The sequence below is a fragment of the Rattus norvegicus genome, chromosome 2, assembly GCF_021556685.1.
Source record: "Rattus norvegicus strain SHRSP/BbbUtx chromosome 2, alternate assembly SHRSP_T2T, whole genome shotgun sequence".
Lineage (NCBI taxonomy): Eukaryota > Metazoa > Chordata > Mammalia > Rodentia > Muridae > Rattus > Rattus norvegicus.
In genome coordinates this window covers 136,555,187-136,582,813 of record NC_141535.1, presented here as the reverse complement: position 1 = coordinate 136,582,813, position 27,627 = coordinate 136,555,187, and the positions used below count along the sequence as shown (strand labels likewise).

The window sequence follows — 27,627 nt, the reverse complement described above, 5'->3', positions numbered from 1 at the left end:
CCTCTATCTCCATAAATATTTACGTTATGATTCATAACAGCAAAATTACAGCTACGAAGTAGCAACAAAAATAACTTTATGGTTGAGGGTCACCGCAACGTGAGGAAGTATTAAAGTGAGGAACTGTTTTCAAGTGTCTCAGCATTAGGAAGGTTAAGAACCACTGCCCTAGACAGTTCTTCGAAAGGAGAAAGGCCTGTGTACTTGTCTGCCCACAAAGAATGACTTCTGGCCAGGAGGAAGGGTGTGTGCTTGGTATACACAGGCGCTGTGTTTAAACTCCGGGAGGAAAGGAAAGGAAGGAGAAAAGAACGTGAAGCTGAGGAACATATGAAATAGCAGCGTGGGGGTGGGGTGGGGGGTGCCGATCGTTTCAGCACTTGGGAGGCCAGGGCGAGTTGGAGCTAGAGTGCGTGCCTGTGTAAGAGAAGAGAGGGCCAGGGGAGGTGGCGCTTTGTAAATCAGGTGGCATGGATCTTGCAAAATTATTTTTCCTTCTTGACTACAGTGATGAAGTGTATTCACAAGATCTGTAGAAGAGAGTAGAGCCTGGAAGCAGACCCCATACATACAGAGTGAGTCAAGTGTTTTAGACCGAAAGAGGGACTGAGGTGGTCGTGTACACCCGTAATCCCAGCACTCGGAGGCAGAGGCAGGTGGACAGGGCTACTCAGAGAAACCCTGTCTTGAAAAACCAAACCAAAACCAAAACATTAAAATGAGAGGAAGGGAGGAGAAAATGTGAAAAAAAAATTTAAAGTGTACTGCAGGGAAATAATTTTGCAAGATACATTGAAGGTCTAGAAACAGAATGTGTATGTCCATAACTAGAATTTAATAGCCATACACGTAGAAAACAAGGAGTAAATATGGACTATTTATTAAAGCGCATATATGTGATTTCTATATGTGCATATACATGAACACACATATATACATTAGGATGGAGATTGTACAATTGCATTTGTTTTATACTTAAGAGATTTATTCCTTATCTTTTGTGTATGTTAATTCTTTGTGTCTAGGTATCATGTAAACATCCAATTTAATTTGATTATACCCAATCATATATCTTATACCCTGATTAAATGCTATTAGATGTTGCCTGTATTTTTAGTAAGCACTGTTGTTTAGGCATGCACGTTGCTTAGCACACCGCTAACCAGTTACCTCAGCTGTGGCACATGGCCAGTGTGCTCAGTTGTGTTTCCCTCCATGGACATGGTCACGTGGGGCACGTGGGGGCCTCACTGTAATTAGAGGGGGTGTTAGTCAGCCTTGTTCTTCTCTTTGTCTCAGGAAGGTCTTTAAATGTATATGTGTATTCAAGCATGATTTATTTTTACATTGTCCTTAGGTAGTTTTAGAATAAGATTACACTGGCCTCAGAATGCAGGTGGCTCTCACTTATTTTTCCCTGTTTCAGCAAAGAATTGTAATTAATTAAAATTGATAAGAATTTGCTAGTATCTAAAAAGGTGTTCAAGTCTGGAGTTCTTTTGAGTAGGGAAGGTTTTTGACAATATTTTAAGGTTTTTTTTTTTATTGTTTCTTTTCTTGAAGTTTACCATTTCAGCTAAAGCATGTGTATATTTTCTCTTGGTTTACAGACTATTTCTGTATCATGTTTATTAGCATAAAGTTTCCTAAAGCAGGTTATTGGATAGTGGGTATCAATTCAGTATTCGGTATTCAGATATGATTACATTGTGACACATAGATATGTATAGTTGGTACATATTGTCTTTCATTTTCTCTGGTGATGACTCTCGCTGAGTCAAAGCCCCTTTGGCTTTAGGAACCTTCCGTTTGCAGTTGCTTTTTCCCATTTTACCTGCTCTTATGGCTTCCCTCTCTTTTTGTTTACTTGGTTTCCCATCTTTCTGACTTGAATGCTTAGTTTGTTTATTTTTTATTTTTTTTGTGTTTTGGCTTTTTGTTTGTTTGTTCTGTTCTGTTGTGTTTTGTTTGACATAGCATCTCTGTATGGAGTGCTGGCTGTCCTGGAGCTCACTTTGTAGACCAGGCTGGCCTTAAAGTCACAAAGATCTGCCTGCCTCGGTCCTTCAGTGCTCGGACTAACTGTGCACACTACAACACACTGCAGCTTATTAATTAATTACTTTTTGAAACTGCTCCTGACTGCTTGTTTTATCTGTGTCACCCATAGTTTGATGTTTTGCATTTTATAATTAACTTCTGAATATTTCTTTAAAAACTTAAAATGTTTGTGTGTGTGCAACACACAGCCAAGTGTACAGACTCAGTTCTCGTCTTCATCAACTGAGCCACCTTTGCCAGCTCCTAAATATTTCCTAATTCTTCTGTAATTTACTTATTATCTGGAATATTATTTAATATGTTTTGTGTGGGAAAATAGGTATAACTTGACATCAAAAAATGAAATTTTATAGGGTGACCAATTTGAGTTATATGTTAAGCAACAGGCTGGCAGAAGATACCTGAAACATAATGTGTTGCAGTTTAGAATATGTTACCATTTTACAGGCCAGAAAAGACAGTCTAGCCTACCCAGCCAGCTCCAGGCCACTGACAGGACCTGTTTCAATAGAAAAAAGTGAGACTCTTGAGGAAAAAGCCCCCAAGTTTTACATCCCTCCCCCCTACCCCCATTCCTGTAATTCCAGTGGAGGCCGTAGTGTTGGAAGTTCAAGGTCATCCCGAACTACAAAGCAAGTTTGTGGCTAGCTAGAGTTACAGGAGCCCTTGTGTCTCCCCATAGCCTCCACAAAGTCTTAGCACGATATATAACTCGGTGGCAGAGAGCTCTCTTAGCAGTGTGGGGCTCTAGGTTCAATCACTACCAATGGAAAACAAATGAAAAACTAAAACCCAAAACTCCCTCTTTGAGAAAGGGAACTGGACTGGAGAGATGGCTCAGCAGGTAAGAGCATGTACTCCTCTTTGGCAGAACCCAGGTTCAATTCCCTGCAACCGTGGCAGGTGGTTCACACCTACCTGCAACTTCCAACTCTTGGAGCAGCTGCACTCACGTGCACACACTACAGAGAGTCATAACTTAAGATAATAAAAACATATCATTAAAAATGTTAAAGCAGGAACAACTTGTCTAATAAGAAAGAAATTTGATGAATGCAATTGGGTACATTTGTGCACTGAAATGCTCTGTAGAATTTACAAGCAGCCGGGGGCGGGGTGGTTCACACATCTGATACCAGCATTCAGGAAGCAATGACTAGATTGGTCTACAGAGCTAGTTCCAGGACAGCCAAGGCTACAAAAAGAAACCCTGTCTTTAAAAAAAAATGTTTTTAACAAAGCATGCATTTACTTACATTAGCAGGGATTGAGTGTAACTGGGTAATGAGAAAAAGTGCATGTAGTGTAATGACATTGATTTATCTGTGAAAGGCTGAAATAATGTCACGTGGGCTCACACAGAGCAGTGAGTATAGTCATGCAGCAGTATAAAGCCGAGTCAAAGAACTGACTTGAAGAGTATAATTTTAACCTAGCCCTTCCGTTACTACTTTTAATTGATTAACAAACTACCCCCCAATTTTGCATTTTAAAGTGCCAACTATTGCCTGGTGTGGCAGTGCATGTTTATGAGGTGCATGGTTCAGGAGGGAGAGGCAGGTGGATCCCTGAGTTCAAGTCCAGCCTGGCCTACAAAGCCAGTCTGGCATAGCCAGGACTACAAAGAGAAATCTGTCTCAAAAAACAAAAAACAAAAAAAAACAAAACAAAAAAAAAACTCAAAAAACAAAAAGGCAACTACTTACTATCCCACACAGTTTTTGAGGTTAATGGTTAGGGTGTGGCTTTGACGCAGGGTCCTGGTTCAGGGTCTTCCACGAGGCTGCAGCCTTGTCAGTTGGGTTATCATCTCAAGACTCGATTAGAGAAAGCTGTCTCCCTGACAGCTCACTGCACACCGCGCTGGTAGGAGCACCTTTATTCCTGCCCACTGTCTAGCTTTGCGAACTTGTTGGAGTTGCTTGTGACACAGTATCTGGCCTCCTCCTAGGGTCGTGTCCAGTCACTTCAGCTTTATTCTGTTTGTTAGGAGTGCAGATTTAAGTTCAGAGAGAGGAAGATTAAGCTACATATTTTTGAGAAGGAGCTATAAAAGAGAAACTGTAATGAGGAAATTTGTGTGGCATGAGTAGGATGTGACTCTTGTTCCTGGGGAGAGTTAAGAGTAAAGGTGCTAGAATCAGAGTATTTGGGTTCAAATTCTGACCCTTTTGTAATTATTTAAGCAAGGACCCTGAGATCCTTCATCACTCAGGGATTAGAATAGTACTATCTGCTGAATAGGGATGTAGACAGGATACATGAATGAAGGTAAAGTACTTAGCATGCAGGCTTTACCTCTTTTTTTTCTCTTTGCCAGAACTTATAAGTTTATATAGTATTGTCTTTCTATAGTTTTATTAGCAGAATATATACCTTTATTTAAGGTATATATTATAAAAGCCTGTGTATTCATACTTAGTTAAAATTCTGCTTATAACTAACTTTGATCATGGAGACTTGAAAAAATGCAAATGTGTTTGTATATTCATAAAGGTATACATATTAGATTCTTGATAAATGCAATATTGCCAGTTCATACCTGTATACATTCTAGTAGCGGGCCACTCTAGTTACTATTCTCAGTAAATAACTGGTGGCTTTTGAAAGCCTGTTTTTAAGGCAGGATAGACATGCCTTAACATTGGCGGCATTCTGCTTTATGTTCTGAATGTATAGAAATACTGTTTTCCAGATGAGTCTTTTTGCATTATTTTCTCTGTACATATGTGCTATGCGTATAAATTATTATGCAAGAATATATGCAGCTTCTATTTTCTAGGTGCTTAAAATGTAAGTCAGACAGTGATACAGATAGATAATCAAGATGTACATTCAGCAAAGCATATACATGCTTACACTCACACACATTGCCTCAGATATATCTGAAACACAGTTAAGCTAAAAGTTCAAGTGTCCTAGATTGAGAAATCTATTTTATTGTTTTTAAGCCACATTAATCTGTCACCTACACACCACACACATCCCTTCCTTTGGTTTCCATTTACCTACAAATAGAATACATGGAAAATGTGTTACTGGAGCAGAAATTCTGATTTGTTATCAGTTTCAATGATCTGCCTAAAGTCATTAAATTACCCTTTGGTATTCCTTATCTTTCTTGATATAGAAACTGTTAAAGATGCTGCCTGTCAATGGCAGATTCTTATTTCTAAATGATAGCAAAGAAAAATAAGAGCTATCAGTTAGCTGATTCCTTTTGTCCTATGCGTGGCAGTCTTAAGTAAACCCATCTTGATGCTGCAGTGGTGTTGGGTAAACTTATAAAACCATATCATGTTATATTACTGTCAAACTTTATATGCAGTTAATTGAGATAAAATGTGTAACCCTACCATTACAGATGATTATTTTTTATTCAGTAACTTTTATTGAACAAACAAAATGTATTGGGAGGTGCATTTTACATAAAATGTGTGGTGAACAACTTTGGGGTAACATTTTGTTTCAGTTTTTATGTTAAGATATTCTGAAACAGGCAAGGCATTTAGTTAGGTCTTATTCCCTGTATTTCCACTAATTTATTGCCACTAATTAGCCATTATTTTCCTTTCCTTGTTATAGTATGTCACTTTAAAGGAAAACGGTTTTTTAAAAGATGATTTATATCTTTAAGCTATGGGTGGATACGTTCATCTGTCCAAGTCAACCAAATAAAAGTGAGGGCACAGGAATTTCATGGCCAGCAAACCGAGCGACTCTAATCCAGTCTCCCCGAGGCTGCCCGGCGGCTCTTTTCTGTTTACTAATTACCTGTCTAGTGTACTCTGACTTCTGTAGAGAAGGCAGGACCAAGTCGTTTTTGAAGTAGTTGGAGACTCCTGACTTCCCTAGTGATGTTTCTAGAATATTTTCTAGGTACAAGTTTTTTAAAGTGCAGTTCCTTCAACGGAACTGATTGTATGTTGCATAAGCGCTGGGAAGGCCAAAACAAGTTAAAAAGCCACCTTTATGTACAGCTGCGGGACTAGGAATTAGGTCTTTTCTAGGAAGAAAAATTTGATTCATGGCTCTTTTCCAGAGGGGACATTTGCAGACTTCGCTTCCGCAGAACGTGAAGCGCGCCTCTTCCTGCCGAGGCCCGCGTCCCCGAGGGCGGCCTGCGGCTCCCCAGCCTCAGGTGTCCGTGCGGCCGCTGGCTGCCGGCGCCCGGGACTTCCTGTCTGGGCGCGGGGCGGAAGGATCGCGTTGCCAGCCGGGGCCGCCGCCGCCCCTGCCGTTAGGTGGTGGGGCTGCTCAGCCCGGCGGCGGGAGGCGGGCCGGCCGCCGCTTCCTGTCGGAGGACGCGCAAGGATCCGGGCGTCGGAGTGTGTGCGAGTGCGTGAGTGTGTGCCGCCCGCACGGCGTGTGTCTCCGGCCGCGGGTTCCGCCTTCTCCCCTGTCGCCGCTGCTCAGGGTGTAAGTCAATGTGAAGCAGCAGTTCCAGCCCCGGGATAAACATGGCGACGTCTCTGCATGAGGGACCCACGAACCAGCTGGATCTGCTCATCCGGGCCGGTAAGCACAGGGGAACTTTCTCCGGTGCATCCGTGCAGCGGGCGAGGGGGCGCCCCGCGGGCGGGGAGTGTCCCCCGGGGCGGTCAGCGCCCGGGTCCGGTGTCCGTCTCCGGCAGCCGGGCGGCTGCGGAGAGGGGGGAGTGAATGAAGTAATGGAGGCGACAAATCAGGAAGTGATCACCTTGGAGAGTAACCTGCCTCGGATCCGGGCTGTCGCTCCAGGGAGCGCGGCAGCGGCGGGGGCCGGGCACAGAGCCGGGCTAAGTTGGGGAGTCGGCGCGGGCCAGTTGCGCGCTTCACCCCAGTTGCCGGGGAACCAGGAAGTGAGCGGAGCTGTTGTCCCCGCCGCCTGCCACGCTGTCCGGCCGAGAGGCCGCCCCTGCCCACGGTCGGGGGCGCTGGCCGCCCGCCGCCCTCGCCTCACACTTCACACAGCCGCCACTTCCGCATGGACGCCGCGGCCCCGGGCGCTACCCGCCAAAACGCGCCCGGCCTCCTGCCTCGTCCCTCCCGGAGCAGCGCCGGAGTAACGGTCCTGAGGCCACTTCCCGGTGCTGAGCGGGACGCCGACCCGGCACCTCCCCGCCCCGGCTAACGGCGGCGGTGGGGAAACTGGGCTGCTGCCCTTCCTTCCCTCGTGGGGCGGGTGTTTCAGGGGGGACGGGAAGGACACCGCGTGTATTCCGTGCAGCCGACCCGGGGCTTTGGGACAGCGGAGGGGAACGTTTATTTTGGTCAACAGTAGATGAAAGCGAGGAGCGGTGCGGGCGGGAGGGCGTCCTGGCCCCCGGGAAGTCTCGGCTCGGCATTGCCCCCCTTTCCCCTCCCCCAAACCTCCCACCATAGCGGAAGCGCCTGGGAGAGGACAGAACGCGCGCGATTGACAGGCCCGCGGTTCCAATCTGCGCTCTGAGATGTTCCAAATAAGAACGTTGATTTCTGGGGGCGGGACTAAGGGCCCGAGCCGGGCCAATGAAGATTGGGCGGGAGTGAAGCTGACAATGTACGCATGGAATTGGAGGGAAGAGGAGTGTAAACACGGAAGTGGCCGCGGGGGTGGGGGATGTGCTGCGCCACTGCTGCAGCGGAAGGGCACGGACTTAAGTTACATAGAAAAAGCAGCTTTACTTGCTAGCAGACAGCGTAGCGAGGGCCTCAGGTCGATGTGGCACTGCTTGAACACTGTTGCTTACCGAAATAATAAGCGCATGCAGTCCCTTCTCTGGTCCTGTTTCACATCTCCATCGATGTGGAATTGGAAGATGAGAAATAGTAACCGAACAGTGGTGCTGTAAAAGATCTGAACAGTTTTCCCATCTATTGTTTTTAGGGATCTCGAAATTGGTAGTTTGGTGGACAAACCCGACTCAGTTCGGTTTGGAAGAAAATTATCAATATGTGTTTATCCCTAAATTTGACTGAACTTTAAATATAAATAAAATCTGGACTAATGAACTATATGTGCAGTATAACACATCATAACGGTGAATAGTGTGTTTAGTCTGGCATATTTTACACATTTCAAAAATAGGGAAATCACAATTTACTGAGCAGTGTTTAAATGCCCTTTTTGGATAGGAACTTTTACTGAAGGAGAGGAACATAATGGAGCTTGGGTCCTTGTTATGTTCAGTGCATTGATCAGTATGAATTAGTGTACAGTTGTATGTTGACTTAGTGGGGTTTTGAGTGTCGAGTGTGTATAGTTAAAGAGATACCATTTTGGGGCAGGAGAAATGCTCATTGGTTAAGACCACTTGTTGCTCTTGCAGAGGACCCGGGTTCATGTTAGCATCTATGTTCACAACCTCCTGTAACTCCAGTTCCAGGGGATACACCCCTCTCTAAACTCCATGGACAAACATGTGGTGCTCATCGATACTTACAAAAACTTAATAAACCTCAAGGTGTTATTTCCAATGCATGTGAACACTTGAGAGAGAGTCATTGCACAGTTTCTGCAGTCAGAACCTTGAGAAACACTGTAGAGTAAGAGGACTTAATTTCACACGTGAAAGGTTTCTTTTCTCTGCCTGAGCTATTGGAATTACCAGTAAAACTGAATGTGGCCTGCATATGATTCGCTGGGAGTACACACGAAGTCAGTGTTTTTACCTTTTGATAGGCATTACTGCATGCTGGGCAGGTGCTTTACCTCCTCTGATACTGGTTTTCTAAGACTTTAGATGCCATTTTCCAGATCTCCTTGGTTTTTGAGTACTGCTTACAGAAATCTTACAACTAATGTTTTTTTTTTTTTAAATCACAGTATTCTAGATAAGACTTCTCACACTGTTATTTCTTCTTTCATGTTCATGTAATCTGAAGAATCTTTACAGGATCTTTGAGGAGAATTTCAAAGAATTTGATGTTCTACTCAAAGCTAGTTCAATACGTTAAAAGCTGGAGAAGAAATTATGAATTAAAAGAATTAATATTCTATAGTTCTAGGTTTTATTGTTGATAATTTTTAATGGGAGATGAGAGTGATGCTTTCAATTTTTTTCCGTGTTTATGTTTTTGAGACAAGTCTGATGTACCTCGTATAGTTCCGTATAGTTGAGGCTGGCCTTGAACGTCTGATCCTTGCCTCCATCACCTGAATGCTAGTATTAGAGGTATGTGCACCACTCTCAGCTTACGTGGTGCTGGGGGATTCAACATGCACTTGGCCATCTGAGCTGCACCCCCAACCCCAGTCTCTGCACATTTTATTGGAAAGTGGATGGAACGATCTCCTCCTCTTCTTGAGATGAGGACTCTGTATAATGTGCAGGTGAAAAAGTAACTGTCATGACTGTAGTGATTACCTGGTGATTGTATAGAACGAGTGACACGGGAACAACTGAGAGAATAAATAGGCTTTGAATTGAGTGATGTTGGTGTCACTTGTTTCTAAGCAACTGTAGATCATTGAGTAGTACCTCTGCTCTCTCACTACAGGACATATTGCTTTTATCTTCTCTTCATATCGTATCATATATATGTAGTCCTTTAGTTATTAATATTTATGCTGTTAGGAGTTTGACTGAAGAATGAAATAACTTCTTTATAACAAATCAGTATCATCTTACAACTCAAAATTTTTGTAGTCAAGACTTAATATACTTGCTAAAGTTGTATTTGGATGGTTCGCGGTGATGCCAAGCTTAATTGCAGCACTGAGGAGGCAGAGGCAGGCAGACTCGCCAGACTCCGTACTCACAAGCTTGCTGAAGGAACCATGAAATCAAGGACTGGAGTTTTCTAGTTAGCAATGGATAAAACTTTGTCCTAGTTAACCCTTACCACTTAACCTCTTTAGCATATGACTAGGTAATCTCTAAGGACATTTACAGCTCTCAAATTACAAGTGGTTTAACACATTTAATGCAAAGGTAAAGATTTAAGACTTGCTTTTAAAAGAAATGTTAGAAAGTGTACTGGATGAGTATGTCTTAGAGCTTAATTGTTTTTACACAACCTTGAACACTTAAAAGTATTTGATGTTTAATAGTTGAGGCTTAGTTCGTGTGTGTGTGTGTGTGTGTGTGTGTGTGTGTGTGTGTGTGTGTGTGTGTGAATAAATGTCTGACATTGTTATTTTCCTAATAATTTATGTGAACATATTATGTATACACTGTGTGGATTTGAGGGAAGATTTTCCGTTTAAAACATTTGCTTGCTTCTCCCAAAGTGTACCATCCTTGACTACTCCTTTTCTTTTCTACCTATCCCTTTCCCTCTCTCCCTCCTTTTCTTTTTTCTTAAGATGGATCTCACTATATAGTCCTGGCTGTCCTGCAACTCGCTTTGTAGATCAGGCCTCAAACTCACAGAGATCCACTTGTCTCTGGCTTCTGAGTGCTGACATTGTTTTGTTTTGTTTTGTTTTGTTTTTTTTCCTCCTTCTGAGAAGAGGAAATTTTTCTCTGGAAATACAGGATAGTCTCTGTATGTGTGAATGCATGTACCAGCTCTTTATTTGGTTGCTAGGTATCAAATTGAGATCTTCCTGCTTGCAAGGCAAGCACTTTTACCAACTAAGGCACCTTCCCAGAACAGCACAAGTTGTGTGATTGACAAAACAATTTGTATACTTGGTATGTATCTGTATCCACAGTACTTAGGATATCTGCGTACAAATACTTCACAGCAGTTCAGAATTTCAGACATGGGTGTGATAGTGTTGCTCTTGAAAACAATCAAAAGGTAGAAGTACATGGAAAAGTATGGCTGGGTGGTGGCGGCAGCAGTGGCAGCGGTGCTGTGTGCCTTTAACCCTAGAACTCTGTCGGTACAGGCAGGCAGATATCTGCGAATTTGAAGCCAGCCAGATTTACAGAGTGAGTTGTTCCAGGACAGTCAAAGCTACACAAGAGAAATCCCATCACAGAGAGAGAGAGAGAGAGAGAGACAGAGAGAGAGACAGAGAGAGACAGAGAGAGAGACAGAGAGACAGAGTGTGTGTGTGTGTGTGTGTGTGTGTGTGTGTGTGTGTGTGTATAGATGGTGAATTTTTTCCGTCCAGAGACTTAGGCATGTTATTGACGAACTGATTGACTCTGTGGTAAAGGCACACTGGCCAGGTGAGCCTGGAAATGTAAGTCAGACCTCTCAGAGCCAGATGAAGGTGGATGGAGAGAGCTGATTGAATAGAGTTGTGTACACACACAAAGACACACACACACACACACACACACACACACACACACACACACACGAAGAAACATATCTGGTTATTTGGTGGTGGATTGTATGGCTTAATGGCTTAGCAGTAAGGCTCTGTATATGATCTCCAGTATAGGAAAAAATTCATTGTGAAAATGTGTTGACGAAATTAACAGTTGAATTCATTGCAATTATGAGTACTCAGATTTATATATTAGCAAGTTACAAAGTAATGTCAGAGCATAAAGTCAATCAGTGATTCAACATAAAGCAGTTTTCTTTAGGAACAAATAATGAGAGCAAAGGCAGGCAGGCAGGCAGCACACTGGTCTAGAGACTCCAAGGGCTTTCAGGGGAATCTAAATGTCAAACCTTTTCATGACATTAGATTATTTGCCTTTAAGAAGAGACCCAGGATATGTAAACCATGCTATATTCAATGGCACAGGTTTGTAACCCCAGCAACTCTGGAGACTGAGGCAGGCTTATTACAAATTCATGGCTCCTTATAGGCTATGGAGTGAATTCAAAGCCAACCTGGGCGAGCTTAATGATACCCCATCTGAAATTAAAAAATAAGGATAACAAAGGGCAGAGGACCTAGCGTAGTGGTAGTGTATTCCTAGCTTGCCTAGCTCATACAAGGCCCTAGGTTCAATCCCTTTGAACCCCTACTTCCAATACATGCATTCATGCATAACATACACACACTTGTAAAGCCACTGGGTTTTTCTATTTATTTCTTTCATGCATATTTAAGTAACATGTATTACTGTAAATGAATACATATTTTTGAAGTTAAAAAAAAAGTTTGTGTTTATTGGGGCAAGGTCTCGTGCTAGCCCAGGCTGTCTAACCTAAAACTTCTGAATGTTGGGGTTTCAGGCGTAAAGTAACTGTATCTGGCTAAGTTTTAGTTTTCCAATATAATAACTATCTATAGATAGCATATATTCTAAGTCTTTTTGAAATTGTCAATAATTTGAATGCAGAAGTGTCTTCTGACAAAAGTTTAGTTTAACAGTTGGTTAAGGCTGTCGTTTGGTATAATTGCTACCCACCTGTGGGTATTGAATATTTGAGATTTGATTGGGAAATTCAGTTTTGAAAGTTTTTATATGGATTACACACTGCCATGGCAATATTTTGGATATATTAGATTAAACAAAAGGTATTAATTTCAGGTTGATAGACCTCTTCCCCTCTTAAAGCCATTAATACCCCCTTTGTACCTTTTAAATGTGGCTAAGAGAATTTAAAATTATATTTAATTGGCTAACTTTGGATTAGAAAGTTATTTTGTCTTCTTACATTTTATAAAGCTATATTGGTTGATGGTCAAGGAAGACAGTTGTGAAGGTGAAAGATCCCAGCCTTCCTTCTCTACTGCAATGGTGTGGGTCCTCTGTCACTCTGGAGGCATTAGAGGATGTGGTCAGTCCATGCAGAGCTTGAGTGTGACCCAGGAAATACTAGTTTACGGTGCTGTGTTTAGGAGAAACCACCGACACCTACTAAAGTATTTCCCATTTTTCCATTGCTCTCCAACTCCACTGCTAGTAAAGTTTATTTCTGACTTGAGAACACTGTTAAGAAGTAGATCCATTGCCAGTGTTCTCTTCGCAAAACTGGGAGGTATGCCTCTTGTCAGACTTAATTACCAAGTTTGGTATTTTGTAACAGCTGTGAGTGAGTCTGCAGCAGTGCACATACAAATACCAGCTGAATGGAGCGGGACCTGGAGTGGGCATAGTTAACCACAGTGAATGGCAGCACAGGCCACACTTATTGGTGGTGTTGTGGTCAGGATTGAAATCATTTTCAAGGAGACTGAGCCAGTGAGTTCAAGTGCTAGAAAATGAGACCTGTTCAATTGCCTATTAGTCGCTTCCTATTTTTAACTCATTTCTTACCATGAATTTCATACGTCGTTTAGAGAGCAGTAGGAAGGAGTTTATTTGTAGATGCTGCTTTTACTTTACATACTTAGGTCACAGTATACTATTAAATTGGTATTTTTTTTATATCTTTACAAATGTGCACTTTTAAATTTCCTTTTGAATTATTGAGCTGAACAAAACAGCATTGAAGTTTTTAAAATTACAGAAATGGAGAGGTATTAGGTTTCTGTTACCAAAGGTTGTTTTAGAAAATTACCTGTTGACTTAAGGTCAACAAAGTATAAAGACAGACTCCTCACTTCTATAAAATGGGTGACATATTCTTGAAAACTCTTGTTATATTTTAATTTATCCGGCACTTGGCTTCTAGATTTTTATTTATGTTTAGCTTTGAGCTGTAGATGAACATGGTAGCTCCCAAAATAGAAATCAGTGCTCTTTAACAAGCTGTTAGATTTCAGAGCTGGAGGCCAGAGCTATTCAGACTTGGAGCTCGGATTGGCGGCATAGCACTGGGCACATGATAAATACTAGTTGGCAACTTATAGATTGTGGGTATTTAAAGTAATAGTAAAATATTTTGGGGTTATTATTTGTTAAATTTGGGATGCTAAGCTTGAGATCAGAAGCAAAAGCCAGAAAATACACTTTAAAAAATTAATTGGAATTGGTTGTGGTAGTAGATAGACCCTTGTAATCCTGGGCTTAGGGAGCAGAGGCAGGAGGATTGGTAGTTCAAGATCTCCGCTGTGTCTAGAGTTCCAGGCTGTCCTGGCTACATGAGATTCTGCCTTAAGAAACAGAAGCAGATCAGAACAGAATGTAGACTCGTTTTACTAACAAACTTAACAGTACATCTCAAGCTGCTTAAGAATTTATGGCACACACTGTGTAACTGTTAGGCAAGTATTTTTGTTATTTATAATTTATATTTTAAAATCTGTAGTTTTATTGCCCTTATGACTTTTAAATACTTGAATCTAAATGTAGTACAGTAGTTTTTAGAGTAATATCTTCAGAATATTACACAAGGAATTAGCTTACCCAATATAGTTTATTAATAGCACCTAAGACAACAGCTAAATTACAACACCAATCCTTCCTTAAAGAGAATGGCTCCCAAGATAATGTTTAAAACCCGAGAATTTGTTTTCTGAGGGTTGTTAGTGTATGTGAGTCTTACAGGGGGCCCCTATTAAAAAAACTGTCTCAAGAATGGTGGTGTCTTTTATATTTAAAACTAAGTTTTTTAAAGTTGAACTAGCAGGGTTGAGTGGATCCTTTGCCTCACTGAAGCTGCAGATAAGAGTAAGCAGGGTCACCTAAAGATAGATTTACTTAGAGGTTTGGCTGCCTCTCCGGATCCAGTGAGCTTTGAGCAGATTTCCATAAATGGAAAGAGCAACTGGAGAGCCGCAGTACCTTGCTTGGGAGTGTGGACGGTGTGTAACAGGTGCTAGGGCAGGCCTGAAGCTCCAAAACAAATGCTCCCGAAATGACTTTGCTTTTAAGGCCGAGGTTTTAGCATTTGGTGAATTTGGAGGAGGTTTCAGCATTCGGTGAATTTGGAGGCTGTGATAGTTTTCTTTTTACAATTTAACATTTCCCGAGATAGGCCCGAAGATTCATGACTGTCCTTGTGGATTTGTCATGGTTTCATGGAAGTTTTATGAACATCCACAACAAGCTCCTTAAGGGTAACATTGTGAGAAAAATCAGTCATCACAATCTAGTGTTTATGTTTCAGAACCTCTAACCATATGAATTCGTCAGTATAATTAAGTCAGAGTGTAAAATTAATGTACGACTAAGATGACTTCATAATTCTCCTATTAAGGTCATGGGGTTGTCCTTAGTTTGATACATAAAAGAAATACATATTTGCCGGAAAATATAGGGCTAGATACACAGCTCAGAGGTGGAACCCTTGCTCAGTAATGGGAAGGGTCGGGTTTGAGCCGCAGCATCCCAACACTAAACAAAACCAGCTGTGAATCTGAAGTTGGGTTAAGATAGCTCCTTAATCTAAAGGGGCTTACACTGTTACGGGAGCAAGCACTCAGCACATGAATTCCCATTTCATGTCTTGAACTGTATGGTTTTCATGGCTGTTTTGGAAATGTCCACCTCTCTAAGTGGAAACCAAGGCATAAAAGAGTAAGTGGGTTGCTTTTGTGGCAGAGACTAAGACCCAAGCTGCTAGACCTGAAAGTACAAACCTCTGCTGTGTACTTGGCTGATTCACGAGTCACTTGATGGGAAAGCATAAAAGAACACAAGCCACCCATCTCTTTTGGTGGACCCACTGCCCACATGCGTACTTCTCTTAAGTGAAACTTAGTGAAGTGAGTCTCACAAAAGAGTAAGCCTACTCTAAGGACAGCTCTGAAGTGTTGTCGCATTAAAACTGATCCTTGTCTGAAGGTTGTCCACTCACAGGAGACTATATCAAAACTGAAGTTGTTATTCCTTAGGCTGGCTTGGAAAAAAGTGTTTCTTCCTGATTTCTGTTGGCTATTATCGTACTCCCAGTTTAGTGACGACACATCAGATTACAAAATTATCCTATAGGGTTGTTCTTCACCCAACCTCTCTCTGTCAGCCCCTGTGGAAAAGTCCCTCTGGTTTTTAATTTTGATCTAAAATGGTTGCTGGTTTCATATTTCAAGGTTCTTTTTTTGTTTTCCTTTTTATAAAGATGTGGGAACTTCTTACTAACTTCATGTCAGCATTGTTGGGGTTTTGGATTTGAGATAGATGGGGTCTGCCTGCATACCCCAGAACAGCTTCAATTTCCAATCCCTGCCTTAACCTTGCACGTCCTGGGATGAAAAGCATGTGGCTTATTCATACTCAGTGGCTTATGTAGAATTGTTCTCATGGACATCAGTAATATATTTTTAATTGCTAATGTTTTCATTTTTAATTAAGAACTTTGCTTTTTTCACAGTGGAAGCATCAGTTCACAGCAGTAATGCACACTGTACGGATAAGACCATTGAAGCTGCTGAAGCCCTGCTTCATATGGAGTCTCCTACCTGCTTGAGGGATTCAAGAAGTCCCGGTATGTGAGCTGTTGTTGGGTCACATTGTTTTCTATTAGAATGAAGACCTTAACTGGGCAGTAGTAGTGCACACCTTTAAATCCCAGCCTGCAGAGACAGAGGCAGTCAGAGCTCTGAGTGTGAGGCCAGCCTGGTCTACAGGAGTGAGAGTTCCAGGACAGCCAGGGCTATATAGATAAAAGCTGTCTCAAAAACAAAAACAAACAAACAAAAAAAGGAAGAAAGAAAGAAAATGAAGATAGAACGAAGCTGTTAATGTGAAGGAATTATTGCTAGAGTTTCTTTTTTTTTTTTTTTTTTTTCCTTCTTTTTTTTCGGAGCTGGGGACCGAACCCAGGGCCTTGCGCTCTCTAGGCAAGCGCTCTACCACTGAGCTAAATCCCCAACCCCATTGCTAGAGTTCTTAAATACACACCTGAGATCAGTAGCTGATAGGAAAGGTTCTAAAACCTTAAATACTGTGTTTGCTTATGTTCCATGTTTATCTTCTTGATTCTGGGTAAAACTTAGGTGGTTGTAGTCTTTTAGAGTAGGACAAGTTGGGCCATTTGCTTCCTGTAACTCTTTCAGTCCTTCACCCTGATCAGCAGGCAGTTACCGCATGGAACTGGCCATGGTAGAGAGGAAAAGGAGTTTACTAATTTATTTTATATTCCTTCCAGCCTGTGAGATAAAGATTGACTTTATAATTTAATTGGGGGGGGCTAATTTTAATATCGGTGGTGTACTAATTTGACTTTTGTCTTCATTTTAATTCAGTGTGCAGGAATTTAGAATAAGTTGCTAAGAGTAGCCATCTTTAAAAGGTTATTTTATGTGCATAGGTCTTTGCCTGCCTACATGTCTGTGCGCCGTGTGCATGCCTGATATCCATGGGTGCCAGAAAAGGATCGGACCCTCTGGGACTGGAGTTACAGATGGTTGGGAGCTGCTATGTGGATGTTGGGAATTGTAGTCCAGTCCTGGAAGGGCAGCCAGTGCTCTTGAACACTGAGCTAGCTGTCTTCCAGCCCTGCAGACATCTTTTTAATTGGATTAGGAATCCAATGCATTCTTCAAGGTGTGGTATCCTTATTATTCATGCTATGTGATAGAAATTGAAGCAACATTATTGTATGTAGTAGAATACCAGATGGAAATCTGTATGTACTGTTTTACTGACTTAAAATAAAATTTAGTGACTCAAAATTATATTTAATGGCCTGAAATTAAGTTATTCCTTTTTTATATATTTTATAATGAAATATAATTGTATACTTTGTATTGAACATTTTTATAAATTTTTAAATATTGACTCATGTCCTTGTATTCCTCAGTTAATGAATAATGGCAGATACATGCTACAAAAGTGATTACTATTCTTTTCACACTCTCTCTGAAAATATGTGAAATGTTGCTTATGTTAAAGCTTAAAGGCCGTTGGAGTGGTTCAGGGTGAGGCACTGCGTGTGCTTGCAGAGGACTAGGTTTGGTTTCCCGCACCCACATGGCGACTCCAGTTCTAGAGGATCCGATGCCCTCTTCTGGCCTCCACAGGCACTAGGCACCCAAGTACATGCCAGCCAGAATGTTCACACACATAGCATCATTGTTTTTAAGTACCTAAAAGTATGAAAAAGAGGTTGACTGTCAAGATGAGTGTTCACATTTACTTGTGTATGATAAATAGCTTTGGATATTTAGTAACTTGATTTCTTCAGGCACAAGTTCTTATCTTTTGCTTTGAATAATTCTTTTGTAAACTTAGCCTCTTCTAATATTGACCAATCCACATAGGAAACTATAATAGGGGTAGGAAATTTTAATTTTTCAACTTTTTTTTATAGTGGAAGTGTTTGTCCCTCCTTGTATATCAACTCCAGAGTTTATCCATGCTGCGATGAGGCCAGATGTCATTACGGAGACTGTAGTGGAGGTGTCAACAGAGGAGTCTGAACCAATGGATGCCTCGCCTATCCCTACTTCACCAGACAGCCACGAACCAATGAAAAAGAAGAAAGGTTGAGTATCTTATCAATTGTGATGAATCGTTCCCATCTTACGCTTTTGATAGTTGGTTGGTTTGAATTTTGATTTTTCTGAGACAGGATTTCTCTATATAGCCCTGGCTGTCCTAGAACTTGCCCTGTAGACTAGGCTGGTTTTATACTCCCGAGATCTGCCTGCCTCTGGTGCTTGTTTTCTTTTTTTTTTTTTTTTTAATTCTTTTGGAATAAGGTATTATCTATATATAGCTCAGGCTGTCCTTGAACTTGCCATTCTCCTACTTCCGCCCAGACATTTGACACTGTGATAGCCTATTGAAACACACACACACACACACACACACACACACACACACACACACACACACACACACGAAGTAACATATTGGTCTTATGTTTTCTTCCTTTTGTGGATAGTGTTTTTAAAAAAACTTCTCCCAGATCCTCCTTGCCTCTCTCTACTCCAACCCAACTTCATTCTTTTCCCAAAACCTGACAATCAAAACAAACAAAAAACCAGTAAGACAAAAAACAAAACACAGAACAACAATAACAAACCCCAAAACCAAAGTAATAAGGTCACAAAAACTACGGGGTCCGTTTTATATTGGCCCACTACTCCTGGGCTTGGCCTGCCTTGGAGTATAGGTGATAATGATTGCTGAGGAAGGTAAAGTTGGAGTATCACAAGGACTGTAAATCCTTTTCTTAAGCCAAATATTTTCTGTTTTGTATTTCCTCTTTCTCCCTCCCTGACCCTCCCCTCCCCTCCCTGCCTCTCCCCTCCCTTCCCCTCCTCTTCCCTGTGCTACAACCTCCTCCTCATACCACCGGTTTCTTCTCTTCTCTCTTCCCCTTTTCCTCCTGCGACTTCCCATAGAGATCTAACTGCCTCTGCCTCCCAAGTGCCAGGATTAAAGCTCTGATGTTCTTCTTTAAAAGAGCAAGGGTAGGGACTGGAGAGAGGGCCCAGAAGTTCAGAGCACTGGTCGGTCTTCCAGATCCTATTCCCAGCACCCACATGACTGTTCACAGCTGTCTATAAATACAGCTCCAGGATCTGAAGCACTACTGCCCTGAACTCCAATTTCATGGGGTCTGATGCCCTCTTCTGGGCACCAGACTTGCTAAGTGGTACAGAGACATACATGGAGACAAAATACTTACACACATCACACATTATACAAAGACAAACATTTATGGTTGCCAACTAAACTTAGCAGTGGGTAAAGAGAATTCTCACTTACTAAGCCTCATCTGTCGTAGTAAAGCATAAAGGCCCAGCACCTCTCCACATCCCAGTGCACATGTCCTTTTTGTTAGATCAAGGGTAAACCTGGAAAGAAAGGGAAGCCCTAGTTAAAGGCTTGTCTTAGTTACTTTCTTATTGCTGTGGTAAAACCCCATGACCAGAGCAATTTGTAGAAGGAAGGGTTTGCTTGGCCCCCAGCTGCAGAGGGAGATGACCTGTCATGGTGGGGGAGTGTGGCCACAGTGCTCACCTCAGTGCGTTTTCTCTGCTCTCTGCATTTAGAGTGAAGAAACAGTGCCTTCCACTACACAGCTCATACAGAGGTCACAGAGGTTAAATATGTCTTAAAACACAGCACACTCTACTCACTTCCCACTGAAACGACAGAAAGACAATCTAATCACTCCCTGCTGGGCAAATGAACTGAGCAGACGCGGCTCAGGAGTACAAATGGCCAATATGAACGTGCCATGAGTGATTTCAACATGGTCCGCCGTCAGGAAATGTAGCTGAAGACACATTTGCTATCTCCTTTACTGTACTCAGTGGCTACCATCAAGAAAACAGAGTGGGATGGTGCTCAGGCCTGGGATCCTAGCACAAAGGAGGCCAAGACAGGATTGTTGAAAGATATGTCAAAAACAAGAAGCTCACAAGCTGAGTTCCATACATGGGTCTACACGCTAAGGGGAAAAGACCGATTCCTACCGATTGTTCTGTGTCCACATGTCTGTACAACAGTGTTGGGGTGCACAGACAATGTAATAAAACAGGAAACCCACTAACTGAACAAACTGAGAACAGGGTGGCAAGTACTGCAGAGAATGGCTCATTTAGGGCAGGAGTAACACACTCCTATACTGTTGGTAGAATATAAATTACAGGGTTTTTTTTTTTTATTATTTTTTACTTGATTTTTATTTACATTTCAAATGTTATCCCCTTTCCTGGTTTCCCCTACACAAACCTCCTATTCCATCCCCCTCCCCTTGCTTCTATGAAAGTGCTCCCTCACCCACCCATCCACTCCTACCTCCCCACCGTGGCATTCCCCTACACTGGGGCATCGGACCTTCACTGGACCAAGGGCCTCACATCAGGAGCCATGGGTCCCTCCATGTGTACTCTTTGGTTGGTGGTTTAGTCCCTTGGTGCTCTGGGAGGTCTGGTTAGTTGGTATTGTTGTTCTTCCTATGGGTTGCAAACCTCTTCAGCTCCTTTAGTCCTTTCCCTAGCAATTCCATTGGGGACCCAGTGCTCAGCTCAGTCCAGTGGTTGGCTGCGAGTGTCCGCCTCTGTATTTGTCAGGCTCTGGCACAGCCTCTCAGGAGACAGCTATATCAGGCTCCTATCAGCATGCACTTCTTGGCATCAGAAATATTGTCTGGGTTAGTGGCTGTATGTGTATGGACTGGATCCCCAGGTGAGACAGTCTCTGGATGACCTTTCCTTCAGTCTCTGCTCCACACTTTGTCTCCCTGTATTTCCTTTATACAGGAGCAATTCTGGGTTAAAGATTTGGAGATGAGTCAGTGGCCCCATCCCTCAACCAGGGGCTGTGTCTGTCCACTGGATGTGGTCTCTACAGGTTCTCCCTCCCCTTTGTTGGGCATTTCAGCTAATCTCATCCTGGTTGGGGTCCCGGGAGCTTCTTGCTTTCTTGGCAGCTGGGACTCACTGGTGGCTACCCACAGTTTCCCATTCTGCATTGCTACACACTTCTGTTCAATTTCCTGACCCTCTGAATATCATTCCCGTCTCCTCCCATACCTGATCATTCCCCCTTTTCCCCTCCCCCCTCCTCTTTTCCTCCCAAGTCCCTCCCACCCTGTAATTCCTGTGAGTATTTTGTACTCCCTTCTAGGAAGGACTGAAGCATCCACACTTTGGTCTTTTTCCTCCTCCTCCTCCTCCTCCTCCTCCTCCTCCTCCTCCTCTTCCTCCTCCTCCTCTTCCTCCTCTTCTTCCTCTTCTTCCTCCTCCTCCTCTTCTTCCTCCTCTTCCTCCTCCTCCTCTTCCTCTTCCTCCTCTTCCTCCTCCTCCTCTTCCTCTTCCTTCTCTTCTTCCTCTTCCTCCTCCTCCTCCTCCTCCTCCTTTCTTTTCTTTTTCTTTTCTTTTCTTTTTTTTTTTTTTCCGGAGCTGAGGACCGAACTCAGGGCTTTGAGCTTGCTAGGCAAGCGCTCTACCACTGAGCTAAATCCCCAACCCTGGTCTTCTTCTTGAGATTCATGTGGTTTGTAAGCTGTATTATGGGTATTCTGAGCTTCTTGCCTAATGTCAACTCAGTGAGTGCATACCATGTCTGTTTTTCTGTAACTGGGTTACCTCTTTCAGGATGATATTTTCTAGTTCATTCCATTTGCCTATGAATTTCGTGAAGTCATTCTTTTGATAGCTGAGTAATATTCCATTGTGTAGATGCACCACATTTTCTGTATCCGTTCCCCTGTTGAAGGGCATCTGGGTTCTTTCCAGCTTCTGGCTATTATAAAATAAGGCTGCTATGAACATAGTGAAGCATGTATCCTTGCTATATGTTGGAGCATCTTGAGTATGTGCCCAGGAGTGGTATAGCTGGGTTCTCCGGTAGTACTATGTCCAATTTTCTGAGGAACTTCCAGACTCATTTCCAGAGTGGTTGTACCAGTCTGCAATCCCACCAGCAATGGAAGAGTGTTTCTCTTTCTCCACATCCTGCCAGCATCTGCTGTCACCTGAGTTTTTAATCTTAGCCATTCTGACTGGTGTGAGGTGGAATCTCAGGGTTGTTTTGATTTGCATTTCCCTTATGACTGAAGATGTTGAACATTTCTTTAGGTGCTTGTCAGACATTTCTTAGTTGAAAATTCTTTGTTTAGCTCTGAACCCCATTTTTTTAATAGGGTTATTTGGTTCTCTGGAGTCTAACTTATTGAGTTCTTTGTATATATTGGGTATTAGCCCTCTATCGGATGTAGGATTGGTAAAGATATTTTCCTAATCTGTTGGTTGCCATTTTGTCCTAATGACAGTGTCCTTTGCAGTTTCATGAGGTCCCATTTGTCGATTCTTGATCTTAGATCAAGAGCACAAGCTGTTAGTGTTTTGTTCAGGAAATTTTCCTCTTATGTGCCTATGTGTTCGAGGCTCTGCCCCATGTTCTCTTCTATTAGATTGAGTGGATCTGGTCTTATGTGGAGGTTCTTGATTCACATGGACTTAAGCTTTGTATAAGGAGATAAGAATGGATCGATTGCACTCTTCTACATCTTCTACATCCTGACTTCCAGTTGAACCAACACCAGTTTTTGAAAGCCCTGTCTTTTTTCCACTGGATGGTTTTAGCTCCGTTGCAAAGATCAAGTGACCATAGGTGTGTGGGTTCATTTCTGGGTCTTCAGTTCTATTCTGTTAATTTACCTTCCTGCTTCTGTACCGATACCAGGCAGTTTTTTTATCATGTTTGCTTAATGACAGGATTTTCAACAAGCTAAAAATAGAACTAATGATATGATATAGCTATACCTGTCATATGCATGAAGGAATCTTTAAGTTAACATACAGCAGACACACTACCCAGTGTTTGTTCAGTCATGGAATCATTCTAGGTGTCTATCAATAGATGAATGGAAAAATAAAATGTGATCTGTGTTTGTGTGTGTGTGTATACATATATATGTATGTGAGATGTGTATACACACACACCCAAATGTTTAGCCACGAAAAAGGGAATCATGTTTGCAGGAGAATGGGTGGAGCCAAGCACAGTAAACTAGACTTAGAGAAATAAACAGCATGTTTTCTCCTAGGAAACCAGGATTGAAGAAAACAATGTTATAGATAGGGTAAGGTGACATATGGTTGTAATATCAATACTCAGGTGGCTGCAGCAGGAAGATAATTTTTAGGTCAGGCTGGACCATGGAAGTAGAAGGGGGACAATTTGGGGAAAGGAAGAGGGACCTGGCTTTTGAAGAGGCCAGAAAGAGTCGTGTGGAGCAGTGACTGTGGCTGAAGTTTACTATGTCTGAGAATGTGATAATAAACCCATCCATTACCTGGTGCAGTTAATATATACTAGTAAAACACCACGCATTCATACCGTTCTGGGGTTATTGCTGTTGGGGAGAGAGTCAGAATGCCATTACCTGTGTGGCTTGTGACTGTATGTTTGAAGCATAGGATTCCCCCTTTTTTTTTAAGTTATTTTTTATTGTGTGTGATGTGTGTGTGCTGTGTGCTTATGGAGGGCAGAGGGAAACTGGAGTGGTTCCCCTTCCACTTCTATGTGAATTCTGGGGATTGGACTCAGTGTATAGAACTTGCATACAGCTGAGCCGTCTTGCCAGCGCCCAAACCTTGCTTGTACTGAGGAGCAGTGTAACTCATTTCACACTGGCCCTTGCTAATCTGTCTGTTTCATGAGAGAAATAAGGACAAATGACAATGACCAAGGCATCTATTAGACATAATCACTTGGAGAGTGTGTTTTATTTTATTTTTTACAACTTTACAGTGTATCTGCGAGTTGACAAGGAAATTTCAACACTTGCTTAAAGTTCTGGTGAACTCTGGCTCTCAATGTAAGCGAGTTTTTAATATTTGTGTTCATTTGAGCTCAGAGAGGCTTCAGATGATCAGATCCTCTGCATCACCTAGGTGAGATTGTTGCTAACTTGGAGGAGGAGGAGGAGAAATACATTGTCTATGCATGTCTGAAGTGCTCACAGCAGTAGATGGTGACTCACATCTTTATTCCCAACTCTTGGGAGGCAGAGGCAGGGAGATCTCTGAGCGCAAGGCCAGCCTGGTTTACATAGTGAGCTCCAGAACATCAGTCTAAAATGTAGAGGATCGATGTTGTTCCTGACCATACAATGAAAGTTATAGAAGTTCCTGACTTTGTACAGTCAAATTTCTACCAACAGTGTTATTTAAAATTACAGAAGTGATTAATGCTCCTTTTGCAACCAACTTTCATATGCTCTGAGTCTTGTTGGGTGAGGGAATGTGCTTCCTGCATGCCAGCAGGCAGGCACTCTACACTGAGCTCCAGCTCCAGCCACAATGCGTGAGTAGTAGGCCGCCCTTTAAACTCCCTGTGTGGACCATGCTGAGTTCAGTCTTCCTTCCTAGCCTTTCATAGGATTGCACCACCACACTTCCTTCGCACATTAGTATCTAGTTTACTGAGGAATGTCTTTCTGCAGAGTCTGCTTATTTCTGTTTTCAGTTTATGATTTCTTTATCTTATGTTTTCAGTTGGCCGTAAACCAAAGACCCAGCAGTCACCAGTTTCCAATGGGTCTCCTGAGTTAGGAGTCAAGAAGAAAGCCAGAGAAGGAAAAGGTAATTTGTGGGTGGTCATTTTGGAAATAAGATACCCTTTCCTTTTCTCTCTCTTTTTTGGGGGTGGTGGTGGGGGGTGGCTTTTTGTAGTATTATTTCTAGTAGAGGTACATATAAAAAAAGTACAGTCTCTTAGTATTTCTTAATTAGGGGTGGACCAGCATTATGGGGAGCTTTTATCAAAATAACTGTGCCTGAGAGAGTTGGGACAGCCATTGTGTTTGGTGTGCGTGTGTTTGTTTGTTTGTTTGTTTGTTTGTTTGTTTGTTTTAAAGGTCTGGCACTGGAGTTAGAAGCAGTTGTGAGTGCTGAGAATTAAACCCAGGTTCTCTGCAAAAAGCAGTCAGTGTTTTTTAAACCACTCAGCCTCTTTCCAGCCCCTCTGCTTTCTAATTTGTTGGGTCTGATGATTTCCAGTAACATTAGGCATATGTGTCTGATGATCCTGTAAATAAATTGTCACTAGTTAATAGGTAAATGATTTCAGACTGATAATCATATTTTTTTTATTGATATGATTAAGTTTGTCCTGTTTTTAATAATTTTATTATACAAGTCTAAGTCCACAGGGAGATTTGGTATTAGTTATATCCAAAAGGAGAAAAGAACAAACTCCAATTTCATTGTTCTTTTCTTATGAATTTGGAATGGAACTGGTTTCCTTTTCTGCCCTTGATCATTTTACATTTTTACCGTGTTAGGTTTTGTCCTTCAGTGCAGACTGAGAGGCCAAAGGATGTAAGGAAGCCATAGGAATGCCTGTCAAGTAGACACCCAGGATACACAGTATCCAGCCGTGAGTAGAGCATTGTGCCACTGCTACTCCTGAACCTGAAGCGCTGGATACAGGGCATGTGGCAATAGAGGGCCTTACGGAAAGACATACAGCTTAAGAGCTGAGCATGGCACACACCTTATTCCACTCTCAGGAGTCAGGCGGGTAGATACTCTTGAATGTGAGGTCAGCCTGATCTACATAGCAAGTTTCAGATCTGGAAAGGCTGCATCAGACCCTGTCTCAAAAAGAAGTAGCAAATATATAGTTGTAAATACCGATATTTTATTTGCATTAATCATGTTAATCAATTTTGAATTATTGCCTGACATTGTTTTTGCTTTGTTTTTGAAGGAAACACAACCTATCTGTGGGAGTTTCTTTTAGATCTGCTTCAAGATAAAAATACTTGTCCCAGGTATATTAAATGGACTCAGAGAGAAAAGGGCATATTCAAGCTGGTGGACTCAAAGGCTGTCTCGAAGCTCTGGGGAAAGCATAAGAACAAACCAGACATGAACTATGAAACTATGGGGCGAGCTCTGAGGTGAGAATGAACATGGGCTAGTTCTTCAGTAGAGCTGGAGAGACGGCTCAGCGGTTAAGAGCACTGACTGCTCTTCCAGAGGTCCTGATTTCAAATCCCAGCATCCACATGGTGGCTCACGACCATCTGTAATGAGATCTGATGCCTTCTTCTGGTGTGTTGAAATATAAATCTTTATATTTTATCATATTTATAATAAATCTTTAAAAAAAAAAAAGAACTTACCTGACTCTTTAGATTGTTAGGTATTAAAGTGGTTTAAAGAAGAGCTTAAACAAATCCCTTGATGTAGCTTAAAACTTTGAAGATAATCTAGAAGAATATTTTAGATTTGTAAATAGATTGGGAAAGAAAAGTTTGGTTTATATGCCTATAATTTCAACTTTAGAAAATCCTTATTTATAGAAAGTGTTTCTGCATTTAGTAGTGTTTCAGAGTAGAAATTGTTAGCGTGTAGGTCTTTTAAAAAGTTAAATCCAAACTGGGTGTGGTGCACGTGCCTTGCAATCAGTTATACTGGTTGAAAATTAAAGATTGGAGGGGGAGTTCAACATCATCTTTTACATAGTAAGTTTGAAGCCAGCCTGGGCTATGATGAGATCCTCTAAGAACCCTAAATGAAATATATTTTCTAGAGTTGATTTACTTTTAGTCCCCGCAAATGATGTAAATGACTTTATCTTGAAAATGAAATAAAATTGTTGACATTGGTTGGTGTGAGAAATGATTAAATCCCCAATGTACACGTATAGTATTTACTTGAGACAGGCCTGGGGCGTATGTAGACAAGCTGGCTTTGACCTTGCGAGGATTCTTCCAGCTTCCCAGTGCTGGTGTTTCAGGCATGAGCTACTATTATGTGATAGTATTCACACATTCCACAGATTGGTGATTACTCCATATAAAATCAGATTGTTTTTATAACAAATTAGAGTTGCATATATTACCAATAAGTTATTCTGGGTCTAGGTTAAGCTTTTCTTTAAAATAGAGACAAGGTGGCCATGGCAGAACATACTGTGATGTCACGCAGGAGGTGGAGGAAGGAGGGTCAGTGTGGAGTTGAAAGCTAGCCTGGTCTATAAGAGAGGAGGCCGTGGGTTGCTGGAGATAAGCTAGGTAGCATCTTCCTAGCAGGGAGTCTCTAGGTTCAGTCCTCAGTGCTAGGCTGTTTTGGACATGCCAATGTCACAGCTGTGTTAGCTCCTTCTCACTGATGTGACAGAAGCAACTGAAGGAAGGGCATGTGATGGGATTCGCATCATCCCTGGCCAGAGAACAGCGATGAATGCTGCTGAGCTGGCTTCCCCTTTTTACTTGGTCTGAGAATCTGAGTCATAGAGGAGCGCTGCCCTCAGTCATGTTGGGTCTTCCATTTCAGCTGAGTCCAGTCAGCCCCACATGCTTCTAGATCTTGTCAACTTGACAGTCAGTATTCACCAGCACAGGAACCTGGGGTGTGACATACCAACCTCATTGTCACCAAACCTGTATTCTTAGGTGTAGTCCAAGTGGAAGGAGCTCCCATCTACAGGAATAAGTAAA

The 27,627-nt window shown here is 42.1% G+C and overlaps 1 protein-coding gene across 51 annotated transcripts in view; it reads left to right on the top strand.

The window, feature by feature from the left end:
* The window catches only part of Elf2 (E74 like ETS transcription factor 2), a 95,935-nt gene that overhangs the window by 61,500 nt on the left and 6,808 nt on the right, over positions 1–27,627 (top strand). For 17 of the 51 annotated variants that reach the window (XR_015665318.1, XR_015665312.1, XR_015665311.1 and 14 more), the window contains 4 exons: positions 16,081–16,194; positions 18,058–18,195; positions 24,674–24,760; positions 25,890–26,082. Coding sequence is in view for 36 of the 51 variants with exons in the window: in XM_087626415.1 (XP_087482541.1) it covers positions 16,081–16,194; positions 18,058–18,195; positions 24,674–24,760; positions 25,890–26,082 (532 nt within the window). In the remaining 15 variants the exon portion in view is untranslated. Of the gene's footprint in view, positions 1–5,747; positions 6,580–16,080; positions 16,195–17,019; positions 17,256–18,021; positions 18,196–24,673; positions 24,761–25,889; positions 26,237–27,627 lie in introns of those variants that run through there. The other 34 variants (XR_015665308.1, XR_015665306.1, XR_015665303.1 and 31 more) reach the window with 11 other exon arrangements.